This window comes from Columba livia, chromosome 1 (genome assembly GCF_036013475.1).
Source record: "Columba livia isolate bColLiv1 breed racing homer chromosome 1, bColLiv1.pat.W.v2, whole genome shotgun sequence".
Classification (NCBI taxonomy): Eukaryota; Metazoa; Chordata; class Aves; order Columbiformes; family Columbidae; genus Columba; species Columba livia.
This window is the reverse complement of record NC_088602.1, coordinates 99,016,750-99,043,591: the sequence shown is the minus strand read 5'-3', so window position 1 is coordinate 99,043,591 and position 26,842 is coordinate 99,016,750. Positions and strand designations below refer to the sequence as shown.

The following is a 26,842-nucleotide window of genomic DNA, read 5'->3' as shown; positions in this document are numbered from 1 at the left end:
AATGCATTATGCAATTATGAAAGAGCAGAAGTACAGTAAATCCATACAGAAAACGAAGAACTACAGGCGAGGCTCCATTTAAAAATAAAACCATAACTGGTATCCTAACATAATGAAGCAAATTAATGAAAAAAAGTTTTCATTCCATTAACTAAGCAGCTGTGCTATTTCACAGTATTGTAACAAAGGAGAACAGAAAAATAGCATTCATTTTCCCTCTTCTTTTTTTATCTTAACACTTCAACAAAACCACATGATTGAACGTACCAACTGCCATTTAAATGCTCATCGGCTTATGCTTAAAGTAAACCGCAGTAACTGCAACCATTTTAAAGTACTGCTTTTATTAGTCTGAAGCATTTTTGACACATTTGCTATGTTTATCTGCTAAGTTATATATACATAACTATATATATACAGCCTAATTGATAATGTCCAACAATATAAATCTCTCAGAATGCACTGAGCAAAACCACCTATAAGTGGTGAGACAATATTCTGTAAATGACCAGATATTAAGGCGCCTGCGAATCACTCACTAGTCATGTATCTGAGCTCTTCAGCATGAAAGCTAAATACTTGCAGTCTACATACTTTGATAATAATAAGGATAAAATGCATGTAATGTGTTCTAAGTCTAAAATGTGGTTTTCAGACACTTCAAATGAAATATTTGCTTTGTTTTAGAAATACTGCAAGTAGATGACCATTCTCAAGAGTATTCTCATTGATAAAGACCAATGGTCATCAGGCAAAAAAAAAAAGTAACAAGCAATAGAATATAGAACCGAAAGTGATTGTTATATACCAAAAAGAAAGGAGCATCCTATGTAAAATCAGTGTTTCTCCTCCACCACATGTGTAAACTACCAAAGCAAACATGTGACAGGGACGACACTGTCTAGAATAGCACATTATTGAACACATATAAAAGAAACCAGATTTTACCTCATTTAATAAATGGCATATTTAAAGAGCAGGAAAGTTCTGCATATTATTTTGTTCTCTGTAAGGCACAGACGTTTAAAAAAAGGTTGCTTTCATCTGTTTTGACACTGTAAAATGTATGTGTTTGATGTAAATGCTTGCATTAGGTAAAAGGTGACAGTTAACTCGAGACTAATGATGCATCCCAGTTCTCAGCAAATAACACCACAGAAAGGAAAAGAAAATTGTGACTGTATGATAAAGACTAGAGCTGGTCTTATCTCAAACATAAGGTCTCTCTAGAGCCTTCAAGGGATCTCTTCCATCAGTGGAAAGAGTCCACTAGGCTTTTGGGGAGCACCTGGGGGATATTTGGGCAAAATCACTTGGCACAAGCACATACTTTCTTATTTATCATATAAAAACATCTAAGTACTTTTAAAACAGTAATTTTACTTTAAGAATTTCTGGGACATGGTCTGCTTCTTACTCCCCACATGCACTTCATCTATTATGACCAACTGCTTATATGCAGTTTATTACAGAAGTGCCTGATGGCTAATGGTAACATGACACAATGGCCCCATTCTAAAGAGTGCTTGAATTTGTGTATAAGTAGTGGTTAAAACCACAATTGTTAGTATCAAACTTCATAGCTACTGCTCATGTTCATCAATGCTTCTATGAATTGTGACTTGATTTTTAAACTATTTATTTTACCAAAGTTTCCAAATTGGACACAGGTATTTTTTTTCTGAGTGGTACAATCTCTTGTTATCAGATAAATGCTACATTTGCTTATTTAACTTCTACTTTTTTCTAACAATAAATTTGACAAGATATTTGGGGTCATTTTAGCAGCTGCTCCATGTAGCTCACAGCTTATGAAAAAGTGGTGGACCTACGTAGCGCTTACGTGCAACTGATGGCAAAAAGTTTCAAGTTTGGTTATTCCATGCATTTCATGCGCTGGACCTGAATTAATTTTCATGCAAAGCATCTGCCAGTCCACAAATAGCCCATCACCAGCTGGGCTTGTATCTCCTCTGCAGATCTGTGTTGTCTCCCCCTTTCCTGTCATTTCAGAATAACTAAAATAAAATATTTTATTACTGTAGATGAAACTTTGTTGCAAAGCAGTTAAGTTTGTTGTAACAACAGCATAATGAACAGAAAGCAGTACCAGGGAAAATAAGTTACCTAGAAATGCACAGATGCTTTTCTACTAGCTACAAGTTTCTTATTATGGCCACAATTATATAGTATGCCACTAACCCAATTGAACTTGGACAATGCAGCCTTACTCCACAGCAAACATCAGTCTTTGTAGAATCACCTTACCAAAGCATCCACTCTAGTATAACACATTGCACACACAACTTTCATTCCCTGCTACATTTTGAGCACAGCTGTTCCCACTGCCTCTTTTTCTATTGCTGTTTATTACAAGAGGGTGATGCCTTGTAGTGTGTAAGGGAGAGAAGGACATACGAGACAGTAATGAATTATTATCCTTCAAATAATTTAGCCTCACATTTCCTTGTGGCCTGAAGTCAGGTACAGTATTTGTGTAGTAATTCTAATTGTTCATACTTACTTTTTATGTATACAAACATAAAGGCTAATAGGCTTGTCATTAAAAAATAATTACGGTTTTTGTCTCATATTTCTGAGCTACTGGCACAGTAAAAATAGAACCAAACCTTTTTTCCATTTCAAAATCTTGTTAATTATCACAGTATGTCTCCCCAAGGTGTACAAAATTATTTCCTATTACGATAATTAAAGTCCCTTGGTCCATCCTTTGGGATTTACAAAATAAAAACCGAGGTCAGTACTGAATTAAAACTTACAGAAAAGAAAGCATAAAAAAAATTATTTCACACAGTCATAAGTTTATAAACTTACCTAAAACCCAAACCAAAACAAATCAAAAGACTTTCCAGCAACATTTTTCAACTTTACATCCTTTCTCCCTTTTGCTGTTACCACCTTTTTCTCTACTTTAATGGTAAAACTAACATGTGAGAATTATTTTTAAGTGCATATCTCAAGTCAAATATTTGGCTCTAGTGGACATGCCAATTCAACTTAACACCCAGGCATGATGTGGCTTGCTCTAGCATAAGCAGGCCAAATGCATCAGAAAACACAGGAAGAAAACATCAGGAAGATCAGAAAAATGAGATATAAACGCAAATGCCCAGACACACTAGGAATGCATATACGTGGAATGTAAAAATAAGACCTGGTAGGTAAAGAGAAGGAAGATTAAATACGGAAGATGTACAAATTAGCATTCTAAATGTCTGGGTTTGTCTTTCCCAGTTAGCTAAAACCTAACTCAAGAAGGACTAATCATATTCCCTCAAAGAAGGAATGTGGCAATCTAGCGGCTGTCCCCCCTTTTGTTTCTCATTGATTAAAAATACCTGTACTCTGCTGAAAAGTCATATTTTGTTCACTTTTCCGTATGCCAATGATCACTGAACTCTGCCATTCAAGATTTCAAAACATATCTTTTAGATGAACGCATCTTTTGAGATGATGCGAAGAGGTATATTGATTTACCAGAATATGTAAACACTCCCATAGGCTTTACTTTCTTATTTAGTAAAAGAAAAGCAGTGCTAAAGAAACACCAGTCTGGAGAAAAGCAAACAAACACCAAAACTTTACAACTGGAATAGAATACTGTTCAGCTACCAAAGATGATGACTAGCAGCAGATTTTTAACTCATTCTCACGTAACCTTTTAGGGACACAGTAGCCACCAATGAACAGCATGTCTACCCTCAGAACGCATGCTGTAAGCAGGGGTGTCAAACTCATTTTCACCAGGGCCCACATCAGCCTCGTGGTTGCCTTCAAAGGGCCAAATGTAATTTTAGGACTGTATCGATATAGGAGTTTAAGACTGTATAAATGTAGAAGCAGTTAGCCCTGCTATAAAGAATCAGCCTGATGTTAAGTCACATAGCCAGTGTGACAACTTTTTTTATTTGGGACAACCTGGACTTGCCAGAAATAAATATTTTCATAGCACTCAAGTCTTCTGAGCTACAAAACAAGCAGGTGGAAGCAGACATACTTTTAGGATTTTATTTAGCAAATGACTGCAAAGAAAGGTAAAATCAAAGAGAGAAACTTACAACTCAAACACCATATAAAGCATTCCATCTGAGCTGTATGTCTCCAATAGTTCAACAATATGAGGATGCTTCAGCATGTGACAAATACTGGCTTCCCTCTTCAGATCTGTGGAAGACAATAAGGTAGTGTATTAGCTATATAATCAAGCCGTTGAATTAAAAAAAAGTTGAAAACAATTACAACACAATGTTTAGAAACATGTCCACATCTCAAATTTCTAATAAATTATTTAATCTTTACAAAAAACACTGGTGAGATTAGTTTTTCTCCTTCAGAACTTAAGTATGAAAATAAGTTTAAACACTCATGTAGATCTCAAAATATAAAACCACAAAACTTCATATGCTTTCTTGATTTAACCTATTAATAAAAGATCTCCTTGACAATAACCTGAAGAAATATATGCACATATGCATACTACACCAAGATTTTAATCCTATATATCCAACATCACTGCAAAATTATTTCTAAATACAGAAGACAGGCTCTTTCACCATACTGCAGAACTATTAATACCTGTAGATCTCTAGTCTTATGCCCCTGATCAAAGAAAGGTCAACAACAGCAGGCTGCCCAGGATCACATCCATCTGGGTTCTGAACACCTCCAAGAATGGGGACTCTACAAACTGCCTAGGAAACCTATACTGGGATCTGATTAGCATTATAAGTAAATAAGTTTCTTTCTTACATTTACATTTATTGGTGTTTACTTCTTTAATAGTGATTCTGTTTTTTTTTTTTTTAAATCACAATATATGAAATGACATTGTGTTGTGGTTTAACCTGAGCTAGCAATATCACCACGATAGCTGCTCACTCACACCTTCCCCCCATAGGGGACAGAATCAAAAGGGAAGGGAGAAACTTGGATTGAGATAAACACAGTTTAATAAAATAACAAAATACTAATCCACCACTAGTAATTATATATATATATATACACATAAATAAAAAATACTTAAGGCAATTCCCCAGAAACTCCGTCGACCCTAAGCAGCCAGTCCAAGGAAACAATACCCCAGTCCTGAACAGCCAATCCAAAACAGATAAAAAAGGAAAAAGGCAGAAAAGCCCAGAGGCATCTGCAAAATGGCAAAAGGCCAAACTAAACATCCTGACCGAAACTCCCCCAGCTGTGCCCCAGAGCAAGCAAGAGCCAGATAGCAAGCGAAAGAGCAACCCAGAAGGTCCCGACTCTTCTTAAATAATTAGCATGATGCTAATGGGATGGATACTCCTATTGATCAGTCTGGATGTCAGTCAAGCTCTGCCCCATCCATGCCCCTCTTCCTCACACCTGCGGGCAGAGCTCAGAGGCCTTGGCTCTCAGACCAGAGCAATTAAAAACACTAACTCTGTGTTGAGAACTCATGTTCTCAAACTAAGTCCAAATAATGAGCATGCTAGCTGTGAAAAAGAAAGGTTTCTAATTGCATGAAGAAATTTAACCCATTTTCAGTCAAACCAGCACACACTGGCATAAACTTTAACCAGCATATATTAGCCTTCCAGAGAAGATGGAGAAAAGCAGAAACAGTTGTGGTTAAAGCAAGCAGAAATTACTGTGACAACTCTCAGAGCTCAAAATATTTTTTTAACCAAATAACACACTTTTTCTGATCACAAATCAATCCTTCTGTTAGTATAGATGTGTAAAAGAACAAACTGCATTAATTTTCTTTCTTCTTTGTTGAAACTATTTGTCACGGTTTAATCCCGGCCAACAACTCAATCCCAGCAAAAGCAGTATAGTACTTTTCTTATTTAATCATACTTATGTTTGTTTTTTTTTTTTCTTTTAAACTTACCACTAGTATTCTAGAAAGAGAGCAAAATCCTGAATAAATAGCCTTGATCATATTTTGAGAGGAGAATAAAATACCAGTCAGTATTCTGAAGTAGACATTTTAATTTTTTATTCTTTCTATACAGTTGTTCATTGTTCAATAATGACTTCCATATATATTTATGGGAAAATACAAAGACTGTTCCTTGGTTTGAGAATGCTTACCACATTGTTGTGCTATAATAGAAAGAAATTTCAAATGCACTATTTCCATATGTGCCCTATTACATTTCTAACATGTATCAATAACATTCAAAAATACAATCAGCAAGATGAACATTCTTTCATTTAGCAGTTACTCATATTCATGCTGGACTTTTGATCTTTTAATCATCTATAAATTCAGAAGAAAATCTCAGAATTTGAAAATGACTGAATTTCAATCTAAGAAAAAATTTCAGGTTCACAAAGTACAAATTATCTTACTAGACCTTTCACATTACACTTGCATTATGCACTTCCTCCCTCAAATCCTTGCAAATATAATCTAAAAGCAAAATGAGCAGAGCAGCCTCTTAGAAACCATTATATAATATCATCTAAGGAAGTGGAAGTGGAGCAGCAAAAAGAAGTGAATAACTGTCTTTCATTGATACAGAAGAAATTTTGATAAATTAATATAAAACTTGTCCTTTATAAAGAGATTAAATTCTATCAAGTAAGAAGACAGCAGTATGTCTCTCACTATCAAAATTATTCACCTATCAGTTTTTACACCACCTTAATGCAGAGGAACTACTAAAACCATATTGTAAGGTTCCCTTTCATCACACTTAGGCAATGATTCAACACTAAATGATTCCCACCTCTTTTTTACGCAGTGAGGTTGTCCTTGGCTTTCACTGAAGTACACATCCAATTTTTTCCTAAATAGGATCACAGGTAAGCACACCAACAGGTGGCACAAGAGAACAGAAAACTATGTGGTTCTGTGAATGACTCTGATATCCAGAAGTTATGGTGCTTTTGTTTCTTACTGTATAACAACTTTAATGCTACCATGTTTCACCATGGTATCCAATATCTACTTTAGATGAAAAGCAAAGTGAAAATCCAATAGGAAACTATGGGAAAGTTCATCTCTGTTTACAGGTAAAAATTTTGGCAGCTTCCTTTATCAATTTCTTGAAGACTTTATTTATATTTTGAAAGGAAGGAGAACTGTAAGAAAATATATGCTGCCATCTACCTTGTTTGTTTTTGTAATATTGCACGAGTGAAACAATTGCTCACATACTGAGCATCAGCAGCAGAGGAAGGAGAAAGCGGAAAATAAAATCACCAAACAGGAAAACAAATGAACAGAGGTCACAGAATGAGGTTTTGTATGACTAAGAGGTCTTGGGGCTAAGAGCAGAAGAAAGTCCTATTTCAAAACCAGCAGCGACTTGTTGAACAGTAGACCTATTAAGAGAGAAGAAAACTAGGTGTAAGGAGACAGACGAGTACATACCACACCAATTTAACAAAGCCACAGGGCAGAAAAGAGATGAGGGATTCTGAAGTCCATTTGGACTGTGACCCAAATGTCAAAATATGTCATGTTTAAGACCAGTAAGAAGGAAAGGAGAGGGAGGAGAAAAGACAGAGAGAAATGGCACGTGTATTTCATTGTTTTCACTTAAAAAATGACACTATCATACACTCAAACCTTTATCAAATGTTTATACCAGACTGAATTAAATTTCATCTCCACATCTTCCTCAAGAGGTAATTAAAATCCCAAATGCCTACAGATACTGTTCCAGTTCTGAATACAGCATAAAACCAAGCAGATGTTTGGCTGCAAGCAGGTTAGTGAAGATTTCCTAAGAAAAACCCCATTATTATCTTGTGAGCCAACGTATTATCTGTAACTTATCACTTTGAATATAATATCATATAAAATATTTGTTACCTCTGTTAAGGTTTCTAAACCTCTGCTGAGTATTTTAACCGTGTCATGTAGTCATAAAGGTCTCACGCACCCCATATCAACATAAGCCTTTCATACTGCAAACATCTTAAAGAGTTTCAGGACAACTTTAGAATCTGCCAGTGGATTAAATTTGTTTTAAGTAACACGAGGTGACATGTAGCATTTACTAATGGTTATGTATCTCATATTTAGAACAGCTTCCTTTAGTAGGAAACAAAATTTAGCTAAAATAACATATCCTAAAGAAAGACAAGGTATTAGAATCTAAAACAAATGGTCATCTTTTAATTACTGGACTTTTCACTTTTTATTTGAATCCCTCATCTATTCATTTTTCTCTTCTTGATGTGGCTGAAGCCGCCTCTGTCAGTATTTCTTTCGCAATTAAACATTAATGACAATAACAATACTGAATACAACAGTAAGGTTTAAAAGTACAAGCTTAAAAAGTTTCTCTGCCAACTGCATGAAAGGTGTTGTTACAGAACCAGAAACAGGGAGAAAGATGTGGTGTTTCATTTAACTTGCTTAGCACACAGTCTGATATTGTACATCAGAATTTGAAAAGTATTTAAAAGCTGTAATTTTACACTACCATTACCAATGTTACATAATTTCACTGTTTACAAAACTTTTTTTTAGCAACTGGAGACATGTTCAAGTTTCCCTTTTACACTTGGCAAATTATTTAGAGTCACTGTTGGTATTGTTGAAATTGTATGAAAGTTCACACTGCTACAACAAATGAGAATTTCTAAGACAGAAAAGGGATTTTGCAGCAATAATCACCATGCAGAAAAAATGCAGCCTTGTGTTTGGACAGTGACACTGAAAATTAATTGCTGGAAACATGAGAAAGATAACTGCTCTGAATAATTGTAAAGAAAGATATATCAGACTTCCACAGAAAATATAAATATGAGCATCACTTAAAATTTTCATGGGAGTTAACTACCTACTATGCTATGCATCTCAGACAATTCTGGCAAACACCCAACTTCCTTTCAAAACCTGATGTCCAAAATTTTAAAACAACTCAAACACAGCAAATGTATTTTGAAAGTATGTTCATGGTATCCTACAGCATGGAAGAATTAGATGTTCTCTAGCAGCCTGAATTATAGCACCATTTTAACAATTCAAAAGTGACATGCACAGGCCGTAGCAGCCACATCTTTATGGAGGAGGGACCACATCAAGTTTCTAAACAAGAAGGAAGGCATACATAATTTTAAAATGTATAGTATTCTGATTTTCCAGGTTCAGTCCTTTAAAGGATTAGTTCTCCAACCACGGCTGGGGTACGACAGTATTTTGAAAGCAAGCATTTACATAAGTAGTGAACTCCTTGCTTAAAATGCTTCTATATATTTTGTACAGTGAATATATGATTATATATAATTTAAACAGATGTGGTTTTAAAAGGAAATCAATACACTTTTTTCAATTGATTGTGTTATTTTCACCTACCGTCCTTTGCTTTGCATCATGGAGAAGCTGCTGACCACTCCAACTGGAATTAATCCAGATATAACTAAACTGAATGATGTAGCTCGGGAATGTGCCTGATGCACTGCAGTCCTGAACAGGACACAAGGCTAGACTAGTCTTAGTCCAAAGTAACCCCCTGAAGTATGTACAAGGCAGACACTGAGACCTCAGCACCAACTGTTTCACACTACAAATATATTGGGTTTTGTCTTGTGGATTAGCCCTGGTTAGCTGCTAAAATCCCACCCAGGCTCTTGCCCACTCTCTGTTCTCAGGTGGCCAGGGGTAGCAAACATGAACTACAGGAACAAAAAAGCTCATGTACTGAGATAAAGACAGGGAGATTGCTTACCAGTTGCTATTGTGGGCAAAACAGCCATACTTGACAAAGTTAACTTAATTTATTGCCAATTAAAATCACAGAACAGTTGGGGTTGGAAGGGACCTCTGGATATTGTGCAGTCCAACCCACCTGCTAAAGCAGGTTCACCCAGAGCAGACTGCACAGGAATACGTCCAGATGGATTTTGAATGTCTCCAGAGAAGGAGACCCCCCAGCCTATCTGGGCAGCCTGTTCCAGTGCTCTGGCACCCTCAAAGTAAAGAAGTTTCTCCTCCTGTTTAGATGAAACTTCCTGTGCTTCTGTCTACGATATAAATATTTATTGATTTGCATAGAGGAAGGAAAAGGATAAACATTAAACCAATACATTTTCTCCCCCCTTTCACAAGGTCAACTTCACTCCAGACTCCTCTACCCCCAAATCGATGCAGGAGGTGGAGGTCACGGTCAGTCACAGTGGTTCCTCTCTGTTGCTCCTTCTGCTGGTCCAGCACAGGTCCTCCATGGGCTCCAAGGGGTATCTGCTCTGCCATGGTGAACCTCCTCCTTCCCTGATCTTGGTATTCTCTCCTTCAGTTCCACACTCCTTTGGTCGCACTTCCAAAACCAAGTGAACCTTCATGGCAACACAACCTCAAAAAGTTTCCCTGTCCCCTCATTGTTTCCTCATTCTTGCTCCTCTGTGAAGATTATTTTTAGGCCTTATTATTCTAATAATATAGCAAGGAAATCATAAAAGCTCTTGGTACAGTCAACATACTGCAACAGGAATGAGCAGCTGGAGGGTGGAACATCCCATACTGACACTGGCAATGAAACTCTGTACTACAGAACCACAGTGATGTTTCTGCCCAAAAGATGTTTTGTTTTTCTTCCATGAGAGAGTATTCCCCTTTCTCTTAATTAAAACTGCACTGCCTGCCTTCCTGGGATATGTGATGGACTCCTCATCATGCAGATATATCTGACCAGTTAATGACTTCTTGCCTCAACAAGTAGTAAAGCTTTCCTACCTCTCCTACCTCCCCTCCCACACTCTTTGGGGTGGCTAAAGGTCTGTGGTAGCCAAGCTGATTTAACTGCTGGCTCTTTCTCCCTTCATCCCACACACATTCTTGCCCTCTGTTCCACTGTGCAGCAGCCTGGAGCTTGTCACACCGCTAAACCATTTCAGTGTTAACTCAGTAAAAAAACCATTACTTTTATTCCCCACTGGCTCGGTGTCTTTCAGTCTTAGTATGTGAAATCGCTCAGTGAGCAATCTCAAGTATAGAACTTGGCTTAAAAAAAAAGAAAGGAGAAAGCAAATAAGACTGTGTAAGCCAGCACTCGGAGCTGCTTAGGATGTTGCAAAACACAACTGCAAGCACAAACACATACCTTTCCCTGCATAGTGTTTCCATTGTCATCAAATCTGTTATTGTATAATAAATCTGTAACCTAACAAACATGCTTAAAACATATACAAAAAAGAAACAAATGCATACAGCTTGTGAATGGCTCTTGATAAACACATCATGGTAATCAACAATTACGACGACAATGTGAGATAATCCATCTCCAGTCAGTATATTTTGTTTTAGTGCTACTGCAGCATTTGCAAACACAATGATGGCACGAAGAAAGAAAACCAAAATACAGCTACAGCTAATAATTAACAACTAGAATCCATTCCTGAGCAATCCCATGCAGAAACCTGTGAAAATCTCCATTTAATGGAATCAGCCTTCAGAGACACTCACTAAATTCTGAATAACTTCCATTCTCCATTCCATTCCATTCTTTCCCAGTGTTTGGACATATATATAAACATCATAATGGCTTTTTAGCTGAAGCTGCATGTCCTGGGAGACTTAAAAGGCAATTTTCCTTTCTCAGTTCAGATTCCATCGGCTATGAAGAACATGAAAGTGGGTGTGAAAACGCACTTTCCTTTTCTCTCATGAATTCTACTACATCCACCAGACTTGTCCAGAATTACATACATATCTGACAGATATGGTAAGTTGGTTTGCATGGTTGTGTCCATGAAAGCAACTCCTCCCTCCTTTTACTCATTTGCTCATTTTTATTGGCCTACATATAAGCAATGCTTCATAAGTAAGATGGTGTATTTTGGGTAATGAATCAACTTGAACTAATAAAATTGTTTAAGAATGTCTGAAAGAATATCAACAGCTACCTATTTCAGGTAATTGAAAGCAAATTATTTAATTTAATTATAATTCTTAGCAACTTTTTACAAAGCGTCCACCACAATGACACACACACAAAAAAGTCACATTTAATCTTTCTCGAGCAGGAAGAAAGGTTGGATAAATCCATATGTCTCCTCTAAGATTTTCTACATTCTACATCCTCTTGGTTTATACTCAACTGCAGGTTCAGTGAGATTGGAGAACAGAGGAAGAAGAGGGGAAACAGAGATAACTGAAACCAATGCTTCCTCGATTTCTTTTTTAGACACACAATCTGTATTTTAAAACACTGTTAGTAGATCTCACTGCTGCAAAGTAGCAGTTTCAAAAACGTTTCACAAACTGGAGTAGGAACATGATAATCAGAAGTAGTGTTACAAGCTCCATAAATTAACTTATAAAGGAATAAGGAGGGTTTTCTCTGTTGCAAGTTTGGACTTCCAAATAGAAATGGCATTGCTGCTGAAGACATTTTGGAACCTCTGCTGTAAAATCTGAAACACTTTCATTTTCTCCTAACATTGCTCTGTTTTCAACAATTAATGAAAGGAAATTGAAAACAGTTATTGCCTCTCAAGCCATGATCAATCAAATTATGCAAGTGGGTTCACTACTGATAACCATAGTATGTGAAATCCCTTGTTCCCACTTGCTACACAGCACCACATAATTGCCTGAAACCCAACACCTTCCCAACTACCACAGACCACATGTTGTTATACTACAAACCACAATTTTAAATGCTTTGTGCTAAAATGAATTCTTTAACTGAGGGAAGTGGAAGGGTATGTGCAGCAGTTGATCTGTCAGAATAGGCTATGAAACTTCTTTAAAAAAATAAAATAAAAGAGAAAAACTATTAGACACAAGGTGTGCATTTGCCAAAGAATGGTATGCACTGTCTGGAGCCCTGAACTGACAAAATGTTCAGCTGTAAGGTCACAGTGGTCTCCTTTATTCGACTGACCGGAAGGTCACCATTTCATAAAATTACCCAGATTGTTTTTTCTTGTAGTGAAAACTGATAAACATTTAAAACTAGCAGTTCCATTAAAAGCAGCAACTGTTCCCTCTTTTGTCAACTCATTTTCCCCTCCTGCAGCATCTCTCCTGTTCATGCTGGTGCAACTGCTTGTGCAACTGCACAATAAACAGAATGAAAGAACTGATCCAACCGCAAAAAATCTTTTTTCCCTCCCCTTAGAGCCGTTTTTCAGCTGGACTGGTTCTGGCTAGTTCTGGGTATCTGCACAAACACTTATGAGCACAATGGTGTTGATAGCACAGCAACAGAAACAACTAGATTACAGCAGCGTTGCTCATCTCAATAGGAGCACTGCCTTAAAACACTTGACAATATGTTAAATCACTACTGTCTTATAACATTGCTGTCCTCCCCCCAAATACTAAAGAAGTCAGAAAACTAAGAACACTAGATTTCATAGTATTATCAGGAAATGGTAACTTGCAGTAGGTTTATATTTTCATATATTTAACTGTAACTCAACTTAAAATTGAAAAATGAACTTTTAAGTCAGGTCCTATTTCTCTTTCCTTTGTAATTTCCTACGTTTGTGCAATTTCACATCAACAAGAGTACCTAGAGATTTCCCACTAGGTGGCAACACAGCTCCTACTCTGACCTGCTTTGTCGTCAGCAACTGAACACAAAAGGCGGCTGGATTTATTTAGCTGCCGAGAGCTTTACCTTTGGCCAGTTTTATACCATTGATCTGATTAATGATGATTACAGTTCAGGCCTAAGAACAAAAAAAAGTATGTCGACCTAAAATAATTAGGTACATCCAGGGCTAAGCACCCTTTTATCCAGATTCCGTGGAAGATCATTCTCTCCTCTGTGCTTAAGGAGCCATTCAGAGCTGATGACTACGCCAGTAATCTACCACACTGCACACACCAATAATTGTATTGCACAACTAGAATACATTTAAACACAGTTTGCTGCTGTTAACCAGAAGTTCTTTGTTTAATCCATGAAACTAAAACAGAGCAGTGTGTTTACTGCTTGGAAGTCCAGCAAAAAGCTTTAGAAAACAAGAATCTGCAAGTAGTTCAGTTTAAATCACTGGATTTTCTCTTTTTTAAAGGAGAAATATAATCACATAAGGGGAGGGGAGGGGGGGTCTTTTTTGTTGTTGTTTGTTTGTTTCTGGGGATTTTTTTTGTTCTCTGTGTGTGCATGAATATATGTGTTCACGTTTTCTCTTCAGTCTTTGGCCAGGGCAATACAGGTAATGTATAACCCAGAAAGTGCTGAGAGCATCATCATCAATGTTAAATTCAGATTGCCAGAAAATGTTTACACGTAACTTCCAACATCCCTTTAACATTTTGGCCAAAATTCACTTAGGCAGATCAGGTTAACTAAAGTTCAGGCTTTGCAGCTGCTTAAATGAGTTTTTAGTACTCACATACTAAAACATTATGACATTATATCAGGTAAGTGCCCTCGAAGGCAATAGAACATTATCAAGAAAAGAATGCTACTTGATCCTGAAAAACTAAACGGTGTTCCTGTTGCTGATAATTCTAATATTTGCAGTTTTCTTTTTGTCTGAAATGTCTTTTCTTCTGTGGCTTAGCCTTTACCTGAACATAATGATGGAAATTTACTTTCTGCTGTTAAAAAAGAACCTCAGTTTTCCAAGAAAAAGTCTGGAATTTGAAAGATACAAAGGACATCTATTCATAGCAGATTCAGCTAGTCTAGACAAACTATCCCTAACTCTTGTTCTAGAAAGGGTTAAATAATCAATTACGCTGCTGTTGTTGAACAATAACAGGCAGAACAGAGTGCCCAAAGGCACTCAGAAGAGGGAACTGGCTGCTTAAGATGCTTCTCATACAGACAAAATTTACTTGTTTGTTTGCTTTGATGAAAGTTTCTTTGGTTTTGAACTGCTGGGCTCTACACAGTCAATATGAAACCACTTGCTCACTAATGCCAGAAAGGATACAGTCTGTTTTGCCCATATCAAGCCTAGACAAGCCAGGCAAAAAAAAAAAAGGGCATCTAAAATGTCAATTTACTCTGATTAAATTTATCCCACGTTTTGGTTGAGGTGGCTGTGGCACACAGCACAGGTTAATTTACAGTTTTTCTCAGGTAAAATAGCGCGAGCTACATTATATGCTGCTGTAATGAGACAGCCTGAGTACCAAAAGCTACACCACGCTGAACTCAATGGCATCTACAGTGCACTGGGGAGATGCACCCTGAGTAACAGTTGACTATCTGGCAACGTTTATGGATGATACAATTCTGCACAAATAGGAAACCCTACAGGAGACTGATGTCTGAATGTTGGAAAACTGTTGCCTTAACAAAACTTGTTTCCTGGTTCAGTGACAGAATGATGTCAGGAATCAAATAACTCTTTCCAAGCAGTAGTAATCCAGGATAAGAAAAAGTTAGTTTGGGTTTGTTCCACTTCTGCACATGCGACTCTTTGCAATTATTACCAAAAGTCATAGAGCATTTTTTATTTTCTTTGTTAACTGACACATTATAATGCAAGTTTTGTAAAACAGGTGTGCATGACTCAGTTCAGCAACAAAGAAACCCACTACAGAATGTATTATTTACCAGAATTTTCAGGATTTCATGCTAAGAACTAAAAGTTTTAACTTGACATTTTACTTCCACATATTCATGAAATACTTTTAAATATTGTCTATTGGGGTTGTAGTGCTTCAAATAACATGTTTTTCCTTTTCCACTTACGCAGTTGCAATACTCTTCCAAGCCTCTGAAACTAGTGCCCTTAAAATACACCTTCCCCTTTTCATTCCACAAAAATCAAGCTTTAGTGATGAAACCAGTGCAACTGAGCTCAAACTTGTTTCTGGCAACATTCAAGTCACAGCTCTAGGAATAAGGCTTAACTTGCCCAACTTGTTTCGGATTGTACAACAGGCTGAAAATACTGCTTCATTTTACAAACAGTCATTTATGCTCTTCCCTGCAAACAAGACAAAACTGACAGAGGTAACATATTTCCAATAATTAACTTATTCAGTGACAATTTTTCCTGTGACCTGATTTGAAACCTTTTGCAACTAAAGGTCATCTGAAGAATATTCACACATTTCTCCTGATATTTAAAGAACAATTGTAGTTGACCAATACAGATATGAAGCATTAAGAAAACAGTATTTCACTTCCCCTCTTTACTTTCTGGTGATAAGCGACGAACCAAAAAATACATAGGTTTATACTTAGTAAAAATTGAGTTAGAAATAGTTCAGTTATCTAAACTAATTTCTGATCTTGGAAATTATATCAGAAAGTAGGACATACAGGCTAAGAAACAGTTCATCTGCATAGCTTTTTAGCTAATTTCTGAGGGACTTTCCCACTGCCTCTGAAATTCCAGGTGATGCCAATGGCAAGAACCACATAGTAATATAAAACAATTTCCTCCCCTGTGACAGTGTATTTTGAGGGACTGGCATCGATCTACAAGGCCTTGCAGTAACCAGCTAGGGATAATGGATTGTTCCTCCTGTTTGACAGAGCAAAGGGAAAAGTACTTACACTCCTAGTACTTGCATGTAAAACACTCAGAACTGAATGAACTTTCTTCAGGTGTTAAAAGAACTGACTCAAATTCGTTCCAACTAATATGTACTGTCTCAATCCTGCACAGTTCGCATGAGATCCATTTCATTTCTTTGGTATTCAAATGTGAAATAATGAACAATCAGAGTAAGTACAGAGCCTTATAAATTCTGCCAATTTTTCTTGCTCTAAAGTGCAAGAGCAATGATAAGCTTGCCTCTATTTTAAATGGTCCAAGCATACAGCCACTATTATATTTTAGAAGTCCGCAGAAGTAGAATAAGCTATAACAATCCATATTGTCTCTGCAAAACAGAGCTGGAAGAAACGGTGAACAGCATTCTTTTGTTAAAACAACCAAATTTCCTTTCCTCATAAATAAGCAAAAAAACCCCAAAATAAAGAACAAAGTATCTGTCTACATTAAATACTAACCATGTCTTAACATGACAACACATGACTGAATGCAGCATTTCCCAGATCCTGAAAACATTCTGAAGCACAGTTAGTTGCACAAGATGTACTCCCCACCCCCTCCTTGAAGAAGGAAGCAAATACTAGTTCAGGCTTGACTTCTCCTCACAAACCTCTTCTGGTGAAATGACCTGTCCAGTGTATCTCAAGCTGCAAAATCATGTTCTTATTTTTCCAGGGCACTGCAGTAGGCAGAGGAAGACAAGAAACTGAGGCAATGAGGGGTGTATTTGCCACTATAGGCCAGGGATGAGTTATGCACCCGTGACTTGGACATAAAATTCAAATTTGCAAATCCATGAGATATTTATGCAGGTTGTACATGCACCTGCAACAATTTAAGAGCCTGCTCAGGTCTAGCAGAATTTATTAGCTTAAATGCAGTATATGCAAAACAGCTATGCTGCTTCAGTGCATGATGATACAATGTAGTCTCTCCCAGTCAATACCTGAACAGATAAACCATGGTCCACTTGAATTAGCTGCATGTAAGGTCATTTGATACTCACAGTGAACCTGGTTCTTGAGGATTTATTAGCCCAGCTAAACACGAGGTATGGATACGCTAATAAACTCTCTCAGAAACGGAGTGCCAAGAAAATGGGGCTGACACCCTCCAACAGGTCGAGAGAGGTCCTCCTTCCCCTCTACTCTGCCCTGGTGAGACCACATCTGGAATATTGTGTCCAGTTCTGGGCCCCTCAGTTCAAGGACAGGGAACTGCTGGAGAGAGTCCAGCGCAGGGCAACAAAGATGCTTAAGGGAGTGGAGCATCTCCCTTATGAGGAAAGGCTGAGAGAGCCAGGTCTCTTTAGCTTGGAGGAGACTGAGGGGTGACCTTATTAATGTTTACAGATACAAAGGGTGAGTGTCACGAGGATGGAACCAGGCTCTTCTCGGTGACATCCAATGGTAGGACAAGGGGTAATGGGTTCAAACCAGAACACAAGAGGTTCCACTTAAATTTGAGAAGAAACTTCTTCTCAGTAAGGGTGACAGAGCACAGGAACAGGCTGCCCAGGGGGGTTGTGGAGTCTCCTTCTCTAGAGACATTTAAAACCCGCCTGGACACATCCCTGTGTAACCTCATCTAGGTGTTCCTGCTCCGGCAGGGGGATTGGACTAATCCTTAATCCCTAACATTCTGTGATTCCGTGATTTCTGGACTGTTGCTAAGCTGGAGCTGATGAATCTCAACAGATGCCAGCACACTGTGCATGCTTTGCACATCCACATGCTTTCTAACACATTCCACTGTACCTGCATTATTCTTTTTTCTTTATTAGCTACAATTCCTCAGTCTCCACTTACTACGGAAAAGTGAGATTTAGCTCCTTAAACCATCCTGTTGCATATCCTCATCCATGAACAACTAATTAGGGAAATAAAATGGCCTCAGACCACAGAGAAATTCACAGTTTATATATATCCTATGTTTTCCTCATACTACAGTCATTTTGGAAAGCCTATTTGTAGTTTCTTGTGAAGTACAATGGTTAAAACACAATAAACCGCATCATGGCATTCTAAGCTGAAAGAAAAAAAATAAACCTCTAAATACATTTTTTTCAAACCTTTGAACCCTTAATATTGAGCCTAAAGCTTTGAACTTTTCAGCATTCTTGAGATATGCTTTATCAAATTAAATTATCTTTCATCTTTTGTTTTCCAAATGCCACAGAAAACCATGAAACTGGAATACATTTAAACCTTTTGTTACCACAAGCAATATTCTTCACATGATGCCTGTGCTGACTTAAGAACCATCATAGACTCAAAAGTCCAATGTGTTGCCAGCAATGAATACTGGAATCAAAGAATGGTGAAAGCAGATGATGTATCTGTCATAATCAATTTTTAAGAGTTTTTGCAAAAAAATGTATCAAAAGTCTAAGACATTATATGCCAAATTAAACTTTGAGGACTGTCACAATGGCCTGTGGATTTTAACAGAAGCATTGACTGAGCTTTAAGTTATTGTAATTAAGTGTAAACGTAAATACCACACAAATGGAACAACCATTTCTCCTACAGACTATTTGCTTTGTTTTGCTGTCTTTTTACTGTAAATTTATCTTCAAGATCCCACAATACTGATAAAGTTCACATGACAAAAATGACCAGTTGCCTGCTAACGGCAATGAAATCTGATTCAGTGTTTTTATTTTGGAAAAGGATTTTAATATACAAATCTACTATTTACACATAATGTAATTAGTAAGCATAAAAAACTTGTAAGAAAATTTACTAAAACTGCCATTTCCTAGTTTGAAAAGTTAAAAAACGTTCTTCCACTTCTTGTACATCCCTCATTACTATAACACATTTTCAGTATAATCACCTAATACTGTAAGTTACAAGACCTTGAGCAATAACTGCTCTTTAAGTTGGACTTTGAACACTCTTTGAGTGGTTAAAATCTGTTGAAGAATGGACTTGGACATGGAAATAAAGTATCAGCATAGTATCAGATGAAAGGGAAAAAGTGTTCGCTTTCTATAATCTTTCAAGACCTAAATAGCCACAGAGTTGCAAGAGGATCCAACAGACACCTCCCCAGACAGCAGATTTAAGAGAGAAAGGCCTAGAACAGAGCTTGCGTGTGTTTACAAGCTTTTTCTTGACATCTTGGTACACGAAATGGTCCATCCTTTTGGCAACAGTTCAGATTGACAGAATCAGCTCCACTGCTGTAACAACCAAAGCAAACCACCTGACCCCAGAACACTCTTCTGGGTTAGCCTTTGTGCAAAAGCCTATGAAGCAAATGAAAATGACAATTTATATCTTGGTAATGGAGGAACAACATCAGTTACTCTAACAAACCAAAATTACTCCTTTTCCTGTTTCAGCATGTTCTGATAATTATGTCATCACATCAAAATGCATTATGTATATCACTCAATGCCCACAAGCAAGTCCAAAGAGCAAACAGACAAACTATGCCCATCTAGATCCTGCTAGTACACCTGAAAGGAAAATTGCCTGGTTTTAACTTTCTGCCAGTGAGTGCTACCAGAATGCACGCTCTACAATTATGGCAGAAGAAACATTGCAAAGAGACTTTTTCTTGTTCCCTTTTGAGCCTACTAACCAGATGCTGAAGGAATTTCAGAGCAGTGGGAAGATGGAGAGAAGAGAACAAAAGTGAATGCACATGTACCCTGTTTCCCCGAAAATAAGACAGGGTCTTACATTAATTTTTGCTCCAAAACTTATTATTTTTTTTTCCTGTATAGCTGCTCAGACGTTGACTAAACTGTCTTTTTAAATGAACTGTAACTAGGGCTTAGTTTTGGAGTAGGGCTTGTATTTCAAGCATCCTGAAAAATCATGCTAGGGCTTATTTTTGGGGTAGGTCTTATTTTTGGGGAGACAGAGTAGCCTTCACTGCTCAGAGAAATTTATGAATAGTTAAAAAAAAAAAAAAGAAAAAAAAAAGTCTTCATGAAATGAGGTGGGGGTTTTAGTTTGTGGGGTTTGTTCTGTTTGTGTTTCTTTTGTTTTTAAATCAGATTTGAGAGACTGGAGCTCATAATCACCATTCCTTGGAAGTGGATTCCCCTTAAACTGCAGGACCACCTCTGTCAAGAACAGACACTTAAACACAGTGTATCATTTGCTTAGAATGTCAATGGAGCTCCAACAGGCTGTTTACCAAATATTATCGTTTGAGATATCACTCAACAAGGCAATCAACATATTTTCTGCCTTAACACGTATTTCTACAACTGAAAAGTCGTCCATCTTGACAAGTGTTACAGCAGACCTTTATTGCAGTCATTATTTCCCTCGAGTTAGTGTGTGGAAATGGATATTCCTATAGATACATCAGTGTGAAGAGCACTGGGCCTGCCTTAAGAATCCAGTCATGTTATTATTCAAAAGATTCCCCTGGAGATCTGTGATATACAAACATAACTTCTCTTTTATGCTCTCTCTCTCTCAAAAAAAGTACTTATGTGGCAAAAGCTAACATACCTTTTTAGGTGAAGTTCATCTTTGGAAGTATACTTGAGAAAATATCTTTTCAAGAACAGCATGAGAAGAATTAACTGTAGGGAACTCTGTCCTTCCTATACCACTTCAGAGAAGTGACAGCTACCAGGACCACCATTTACACACACAAGTAGTAATACAGATCACATTGCAAGAAGATTTAAGTGTTGCCCCATTGTAGTCCTTAAAACCTGTAAACTCTGTTGGGAATTGGGTCCTTCAATAGGTTCAACTTCTCGCACATGCAAGCATTTAAGTGAACACCAATTAACTTCCTACTAAAACATGACAAGAAGTGCTGCCAGACAGACTCCATCTAACTATGAAAGAAACAAGATTCCTTAAGCTCTCACAGTCCCAGACAATTGCAGCGGCAAGTTCAATCTGTAGGAATGCTGAGCCAGCATCTAGTCCACTTGGTGAGGTAAAGTACTCTTACCTTCCCCACAAGAAAGACCCTCACTAATACCAGGAAGGGCAAAACAAAACTATGCAAAAGCGTCACTCAGCATCTACAAAACATAACTGTGGCAAATGTGGGGTGACAGACAACTCACAAAGTCCACACTACCTGATACAGAAGGAGGACAGAATCTTCTGAGACAGATGAAGCAAATCCTGAAATCAACATCATCTCAGCAAAGCCAGTGCCCTCAAGTTCAGCAGTTCTTACTCTTTGCAAGTAAATTCAAAAGTAGGACCTGGAATTGTTAATTGTCACTATATCACAGGCAATGTTAAAAATGACAGATATTAAGAAATCTACAATAACTGGTTCTGTCACAGTGGATCAAACAATGTATTTTTTAACCTAACTTTAGTTAGTCTTCTGGGAAACCAGAGGAAATCAAGAAGCTTGGGGTTTATATTGCTGACTCTGCTAGTAACTTTCTGTGGAACTTGGAATGTATGCTTAAAGTAATTTCTCAGCTCTGTAAAGTATTAAAAACAAATCCTCCTTTAAGTTGCTTAACAAATGCCAAAACATTCTGAAAGAACAAAACATCACTTTTTACCACTAGTCTCACTTGCAATTGGACAGTATTTTTATTCGCATTGCTGATTCACTTTCTGTCACTGTGTATATTTGTTGGCTGGACTAATATTAGGAAATCAAGCACATACAACACATTCAGCATGAGTAGGCTATCAAAGTGTCCCTGATACATGTCTTCATTAAAAATAAATTACTTGTAGCTGGAAAATGCCATGCCAGTAAGTGCTGTTTCAGAGTGCTCAGACTGCAGTAATACACAGAGCTATTAAAAACACTTTATTTCCTAAAGCCTTTGGTACTTAAAACAAACAAAAACACAAACAAAATTGCTAGGCTATAACCCTAAGAAAACACAAGTATCTACTTAGATATGATATCATATTCTCATCCTTCTATCTTCTAGGTACTTAAGTGATCAAAGTGTTTCAAAACCATGCATCTTCCATTCCATTACTCCACAGTGGGCTGAAGGACCGTTGTCTCTGTCAATTTCTTAAAGTTACTACTTATACATGTAATAGTTTCAAAACATAGAATTAGGAGGAAACTCAATGAAGTATTAAAGTTAAGGATAAAACTGAATTAATATCAGATTTTTTAAGTGGATTTTTTGTCTTAAATTTAACTGTATAGACAATCACTTACTGTCTGTACCTTACTTCTTCCATTCTAATTAAATAATTAATATACTGGAAGACAATTGACACAATAATATTTGACATGGTAGGACTACAATAGCACATAAAATGTTGAAAATCTTTAAGAAAATGAATTAAATTCATAGGTTTCCTCAGCACCTCCAAGTCTTTAATATATTTAAATCAAAATGGTTCTCTTCACTAAGAACTTAAAAATCTCTAATATCCTACTCCATATGTTAGCCAAGATCTTTTCTTTAAACTGTTTTACAAAATAGCTTCCAAAGAACAAATATTTCCATCGGCTTTCACATCAGCTAGACTTAATTGCTTCTCTTCACATTTTTTTCTCTCTTCTCCAAAGATTTTCTTTATTCAAAAAAGTCAAAAGATTTTAAAATTTCTTCCTAGTAAAGCAACTGTTGCCCTGGAAAATGCAGCCGTTGTTTGGCAGTATTTATAAATGGACTAAATCCACTGACTCACACTCAAAAAAGGCAGATACCTCTGCATGTCTACAAGTTAATGTGCTAATGTAACCTAAAGTATTTGATTCTCACAAGCAACTGACATACTGACAATTTCCTGAACCCTGTGTATTTTGAACCTTCTTCTCCTTGAAGTATTGTCATTCTCCCATATAATGACATACTACAGAGACCTCTCCATTCCTATATACTTCATGTGTTAAGCCATAAATACTTGCTAATGCAGATGTTAGAATGAAAGTTTCTATGAAGATCAGGTTTGTCATTCTAACATGAAAAGCAGTTCTAGAAGAGTGATATTGCAGAAGGATTGTTATTTATTATATCATAATGACATATGTTTTTAGATTCACAGAACAACAAAACCCAGCATTTATGCATCAAAGAAGGTTCCCTTTGGATCAATGAATTAACAGAAATTGCAGTTCAGCTACAATAAATCTTGAGTTTTGTTGACTGCACAAACCAGAACAGAATACATGCTTGCATTCAAACAGAAAATATTTGAAAATACAGCTGATGCTTATTTTCTTCCCTATGGTTGTAACCAGCCTGAATTATTGCAAGCAGTTAGAAGCCTATTTCTGGACTACTGGCAAGAATCATGATTCGTTAGATGAGTACAGACTGTGTCCAAAGACAGAAGTGTCTTGCGAAGTGTTTTTATTCTTCAGAATAGAAGTTGGAAATACCTCATGCATTTTGTAAAGAGATTAAAACAACAATGTTTAAGAATGAAGACCTGAGAGCATTCTCAAAATAAATATTTTTAAAAGCATATTTCCAGATTTCTTTGCATAAATTTAATTATGACTTTGTTTTGCAAAGAGGGTGAAGAAACACATCTTTCTCATTTGGCTTATTGTACCGGTGAAAGCTCCCGGCATTGGAGGAATATCCTTGCTTTCCCCTCCAACCTAATTACTTTTTCAAACAAACTTTATTTTCTCCAACTCTTTCTCAAACAGTTTCCTTTCTTAAAGAATAAGGCAGCTATAATTAAACTAGAGTTTCAGAAAAGAAATTCTGTGATTCTGTGAAAAGAAAAACATTAGGTTACATGATAAAACCTCATCTGCATACCCACAAAGGAGCACAGAGAGACACTGGTGTGTGGGGCAAGGAGGAGTCTGCTCAGTTGCTCCCAGACCCATCACAGGAGAGCCATCCACCCATCAAAGCAGTTACGAAGATGCACTTGTAGAATTACAGAATGGTTGTGGTTGAAGGGGACCTCTGGAGGTCACTTAGTCCAACTCCCCTGCTCAAGCAGGGCCACCTAGTTGCAATTGCCCAGGATCCTGTCCTGATGGCTTTTGAATAACCCCAAGAATGGAAACTCCATAACCTCCCTGGGCAATCTGTGCCAGGGCTCCATAACCCTCACAGTAAATAGTATTCAGACAGAGCTTCCTGTGTTTGAGATTGTGCCCATTGCCTCTGGTCCTGTTACTGGGCACGGCTGAGAAAAGCATGGCTCTGTCCTCTTTGCTCTCTCCCTTCAGGTATTTGTCCATATTGATGAGATCTTTCCTGAGCTTTCTCATCTCCGGATGAACAGTCTCAGCTCTCTCAGCTTTTCCTCACAGGACGGATGCTCTACTTCCTTCATTATCTCAGTTACAGCCCTTTGCTGGACTTTCTCCAGTATATTCATGTGTCTCTTGCATTGGGGAGCCCAGAACTGGACCCAGCACTCCAGGTGTGGCCTCAACAGAGCTGAGTAGAGGGAAAGGATCACCTCCCTCCATCTCCTGGCAACACTCCTTCTAAGGCAGCCCAGGATGCTGTTGGCATTTTTTGCAACTTGGGCACATTTCTGGCTCATGTTCAACTTGGTGTCCACGAGGACCACCACAAGGCCTTTTCCTCAAAGATGCTTTCCAGTTGGTCAGACGCAGCACATACTGGTGCATGGGGTTGTTCCTCCCCACATCACGTTGTTGAACTTCATGTGGTTCCTGTCAGCCCATTTATCCAGTCAGTCAAGGTCCCTCTGGTACAGCAGCCACTCCTCCCAGTTTTGTGTCACCTGTAAACTGGCTTAAGAGGCACTTTGCCCCATCATCTAGATCATTAATGAAGATGTGGAAGAGGATTTGACCCAGTATTGACCCCTGGGATGCAATGGTAGTTACCAGCCTCCTAGCTACTGATGAGCACTCTCTGGGCCCAGCTGTTCAGACGATTTTCAGTCCACCTCATTGCCTACTCAACCAATCCATACTCTTATCAGCTTCTCTATGAGGATCTTATGAGAGACAGTGTCAAAGGCCTTCCTGAAGCCTAGTTAGACAAAATCCCTTGCTCTCCTTCATCTACCAGGCCAGTCGTTTCATCTTGGAAGTTTGTCAAGTAGGTCATCCATGCCTTCCCCTTTGTGAATCGATGCTGACTACTTCTGATGACTTGCTTGTCCTTCATGTGCCAGGAAATGGTTTCCAGGATTAGCTGCTGTATCACCTGGGATGTCCTTTGCTTATGATCTGGATGAAAGGTTGCATATCCTTATAGAACTTCATACTTCTTCCATGGACCAATCAAATTTACATGCAAGACTCCCAAAAGAGGTCAAAACAATGATGATTTAATCAGTGACACATAGTATCCCACTCCCAGATGCCTGTATCTGGACACATGCTAGAAACAGCACCAAAAGGAGGCCCCTAAAATATAACCTTGTATTTTATACTTTTAAAAAATTATGTGGAATGTTGCATGAGACTGAATTCTGCATTTCCAACCAAAACCACCACATGTCACCACTTCTGCAGTGAATAGTCTTCCAGTACCAAGAAAAAAGGACTTCTGAAAAATAAACTCTTGCTATGTTTTCATGCATTGCTGTGATCCACTGGATCTATTATATGGTGAGCATGCTTCAACACTTATAGAAATGCCTTCTGGAGTAAAAAGCTTGTTCCCATCTCTTATGTTTCTGCACAGAAGTGTTTAATTCTAATGACACTTTGTTTATGAAAGCTATGGCAAAACTATAAAAGTTAGACATTTTTAAAATTCATACACACAAACTGGCTCAACTGAGTTTGAAACCAAACCAGTCCATGTCTTCTCCAGAAACAAACAAACAAACAAACAAAAACCCAAACAAAACCAAAAAAACCCCAAAACAACAACAACAAAACCCAAAACAACTCAAACCTTTCATTAGGTTAAAACAAACAACCCACCCCATCAGAAAGGTTTGGGTAACATTTCCTGTACCAAAACAGGAACAGTTCTATCCATGTGTTCAAGAAGTAGAAGAACTAAACTAGGAATTACACATTCACAGGTGTGGCAGGATGCAAACTCCCCTCTCTCCCCCTCCCCCCTTCGTCATGGAAGGACTAGACACATCTCCCTCTCTCTCTGCTACTTGAGGCTAACAGCTTCTTTTGTTTGGCCTCAGAGCACCCTGGCCAGGGCCATCAGGAGAAGGGAGTGCCGAGGAGCTAGGGAGCTGCTGGGTGCCTGCGGCCAGTGTGGGGGATGTTTGGAGGCTTCAGGGGCACCCACAGCCAGTGTGGGGGTGCAGAGAAGCTTCTGGAATGCCTGCAGTCAGATCTGATCAGCCTATAAAAAAACAGGATTCTCATCGAGACTCCGCCCATTGCCGCAGGTCTCTCGGAGCACAAGTGAGATGCTGCCGCTGAGAGCACCCCCCGGGACGGAGACTCCGCTTGCTGTGCCGCCACGGGTGTGAGTAAAACTAACACTCGCAGGACTGCGAGTGCATCTACTTTCCATGCACGTATGCACGCGTACTTTCCGTACTCAATATGA

The 26,842-nt window shown here is 37.9% G+C and overlaps 1 protein-coding gene across 10 annotated transcripts in view; it reads right to left on the bottom strand.

Annotated features, from left to right (window-relative positions):
- The window catches only part of CASK (calcium/calmodulin dependent serine protein kinase), a 210,326-nt gene that overhangs the window by 124,640 nt on the left and 58,844 nt on the right, over positions 1-26,842 (bottom strand). For all 10 annotated transcript variants that reach the window (XM_065069882.1, XM_065069924.1, XM_065069896.1 and 7 more), the window contains exon 3: positions 4,080-4,185. In XM_065069882.1, coding sequence (XP_064925954.1) covers positions 4,080-4,185 — 106 coding nt within the window. The remainder of the gene's footprint in view (positions 1-4,079; positions 4,186-26,842) is intronic.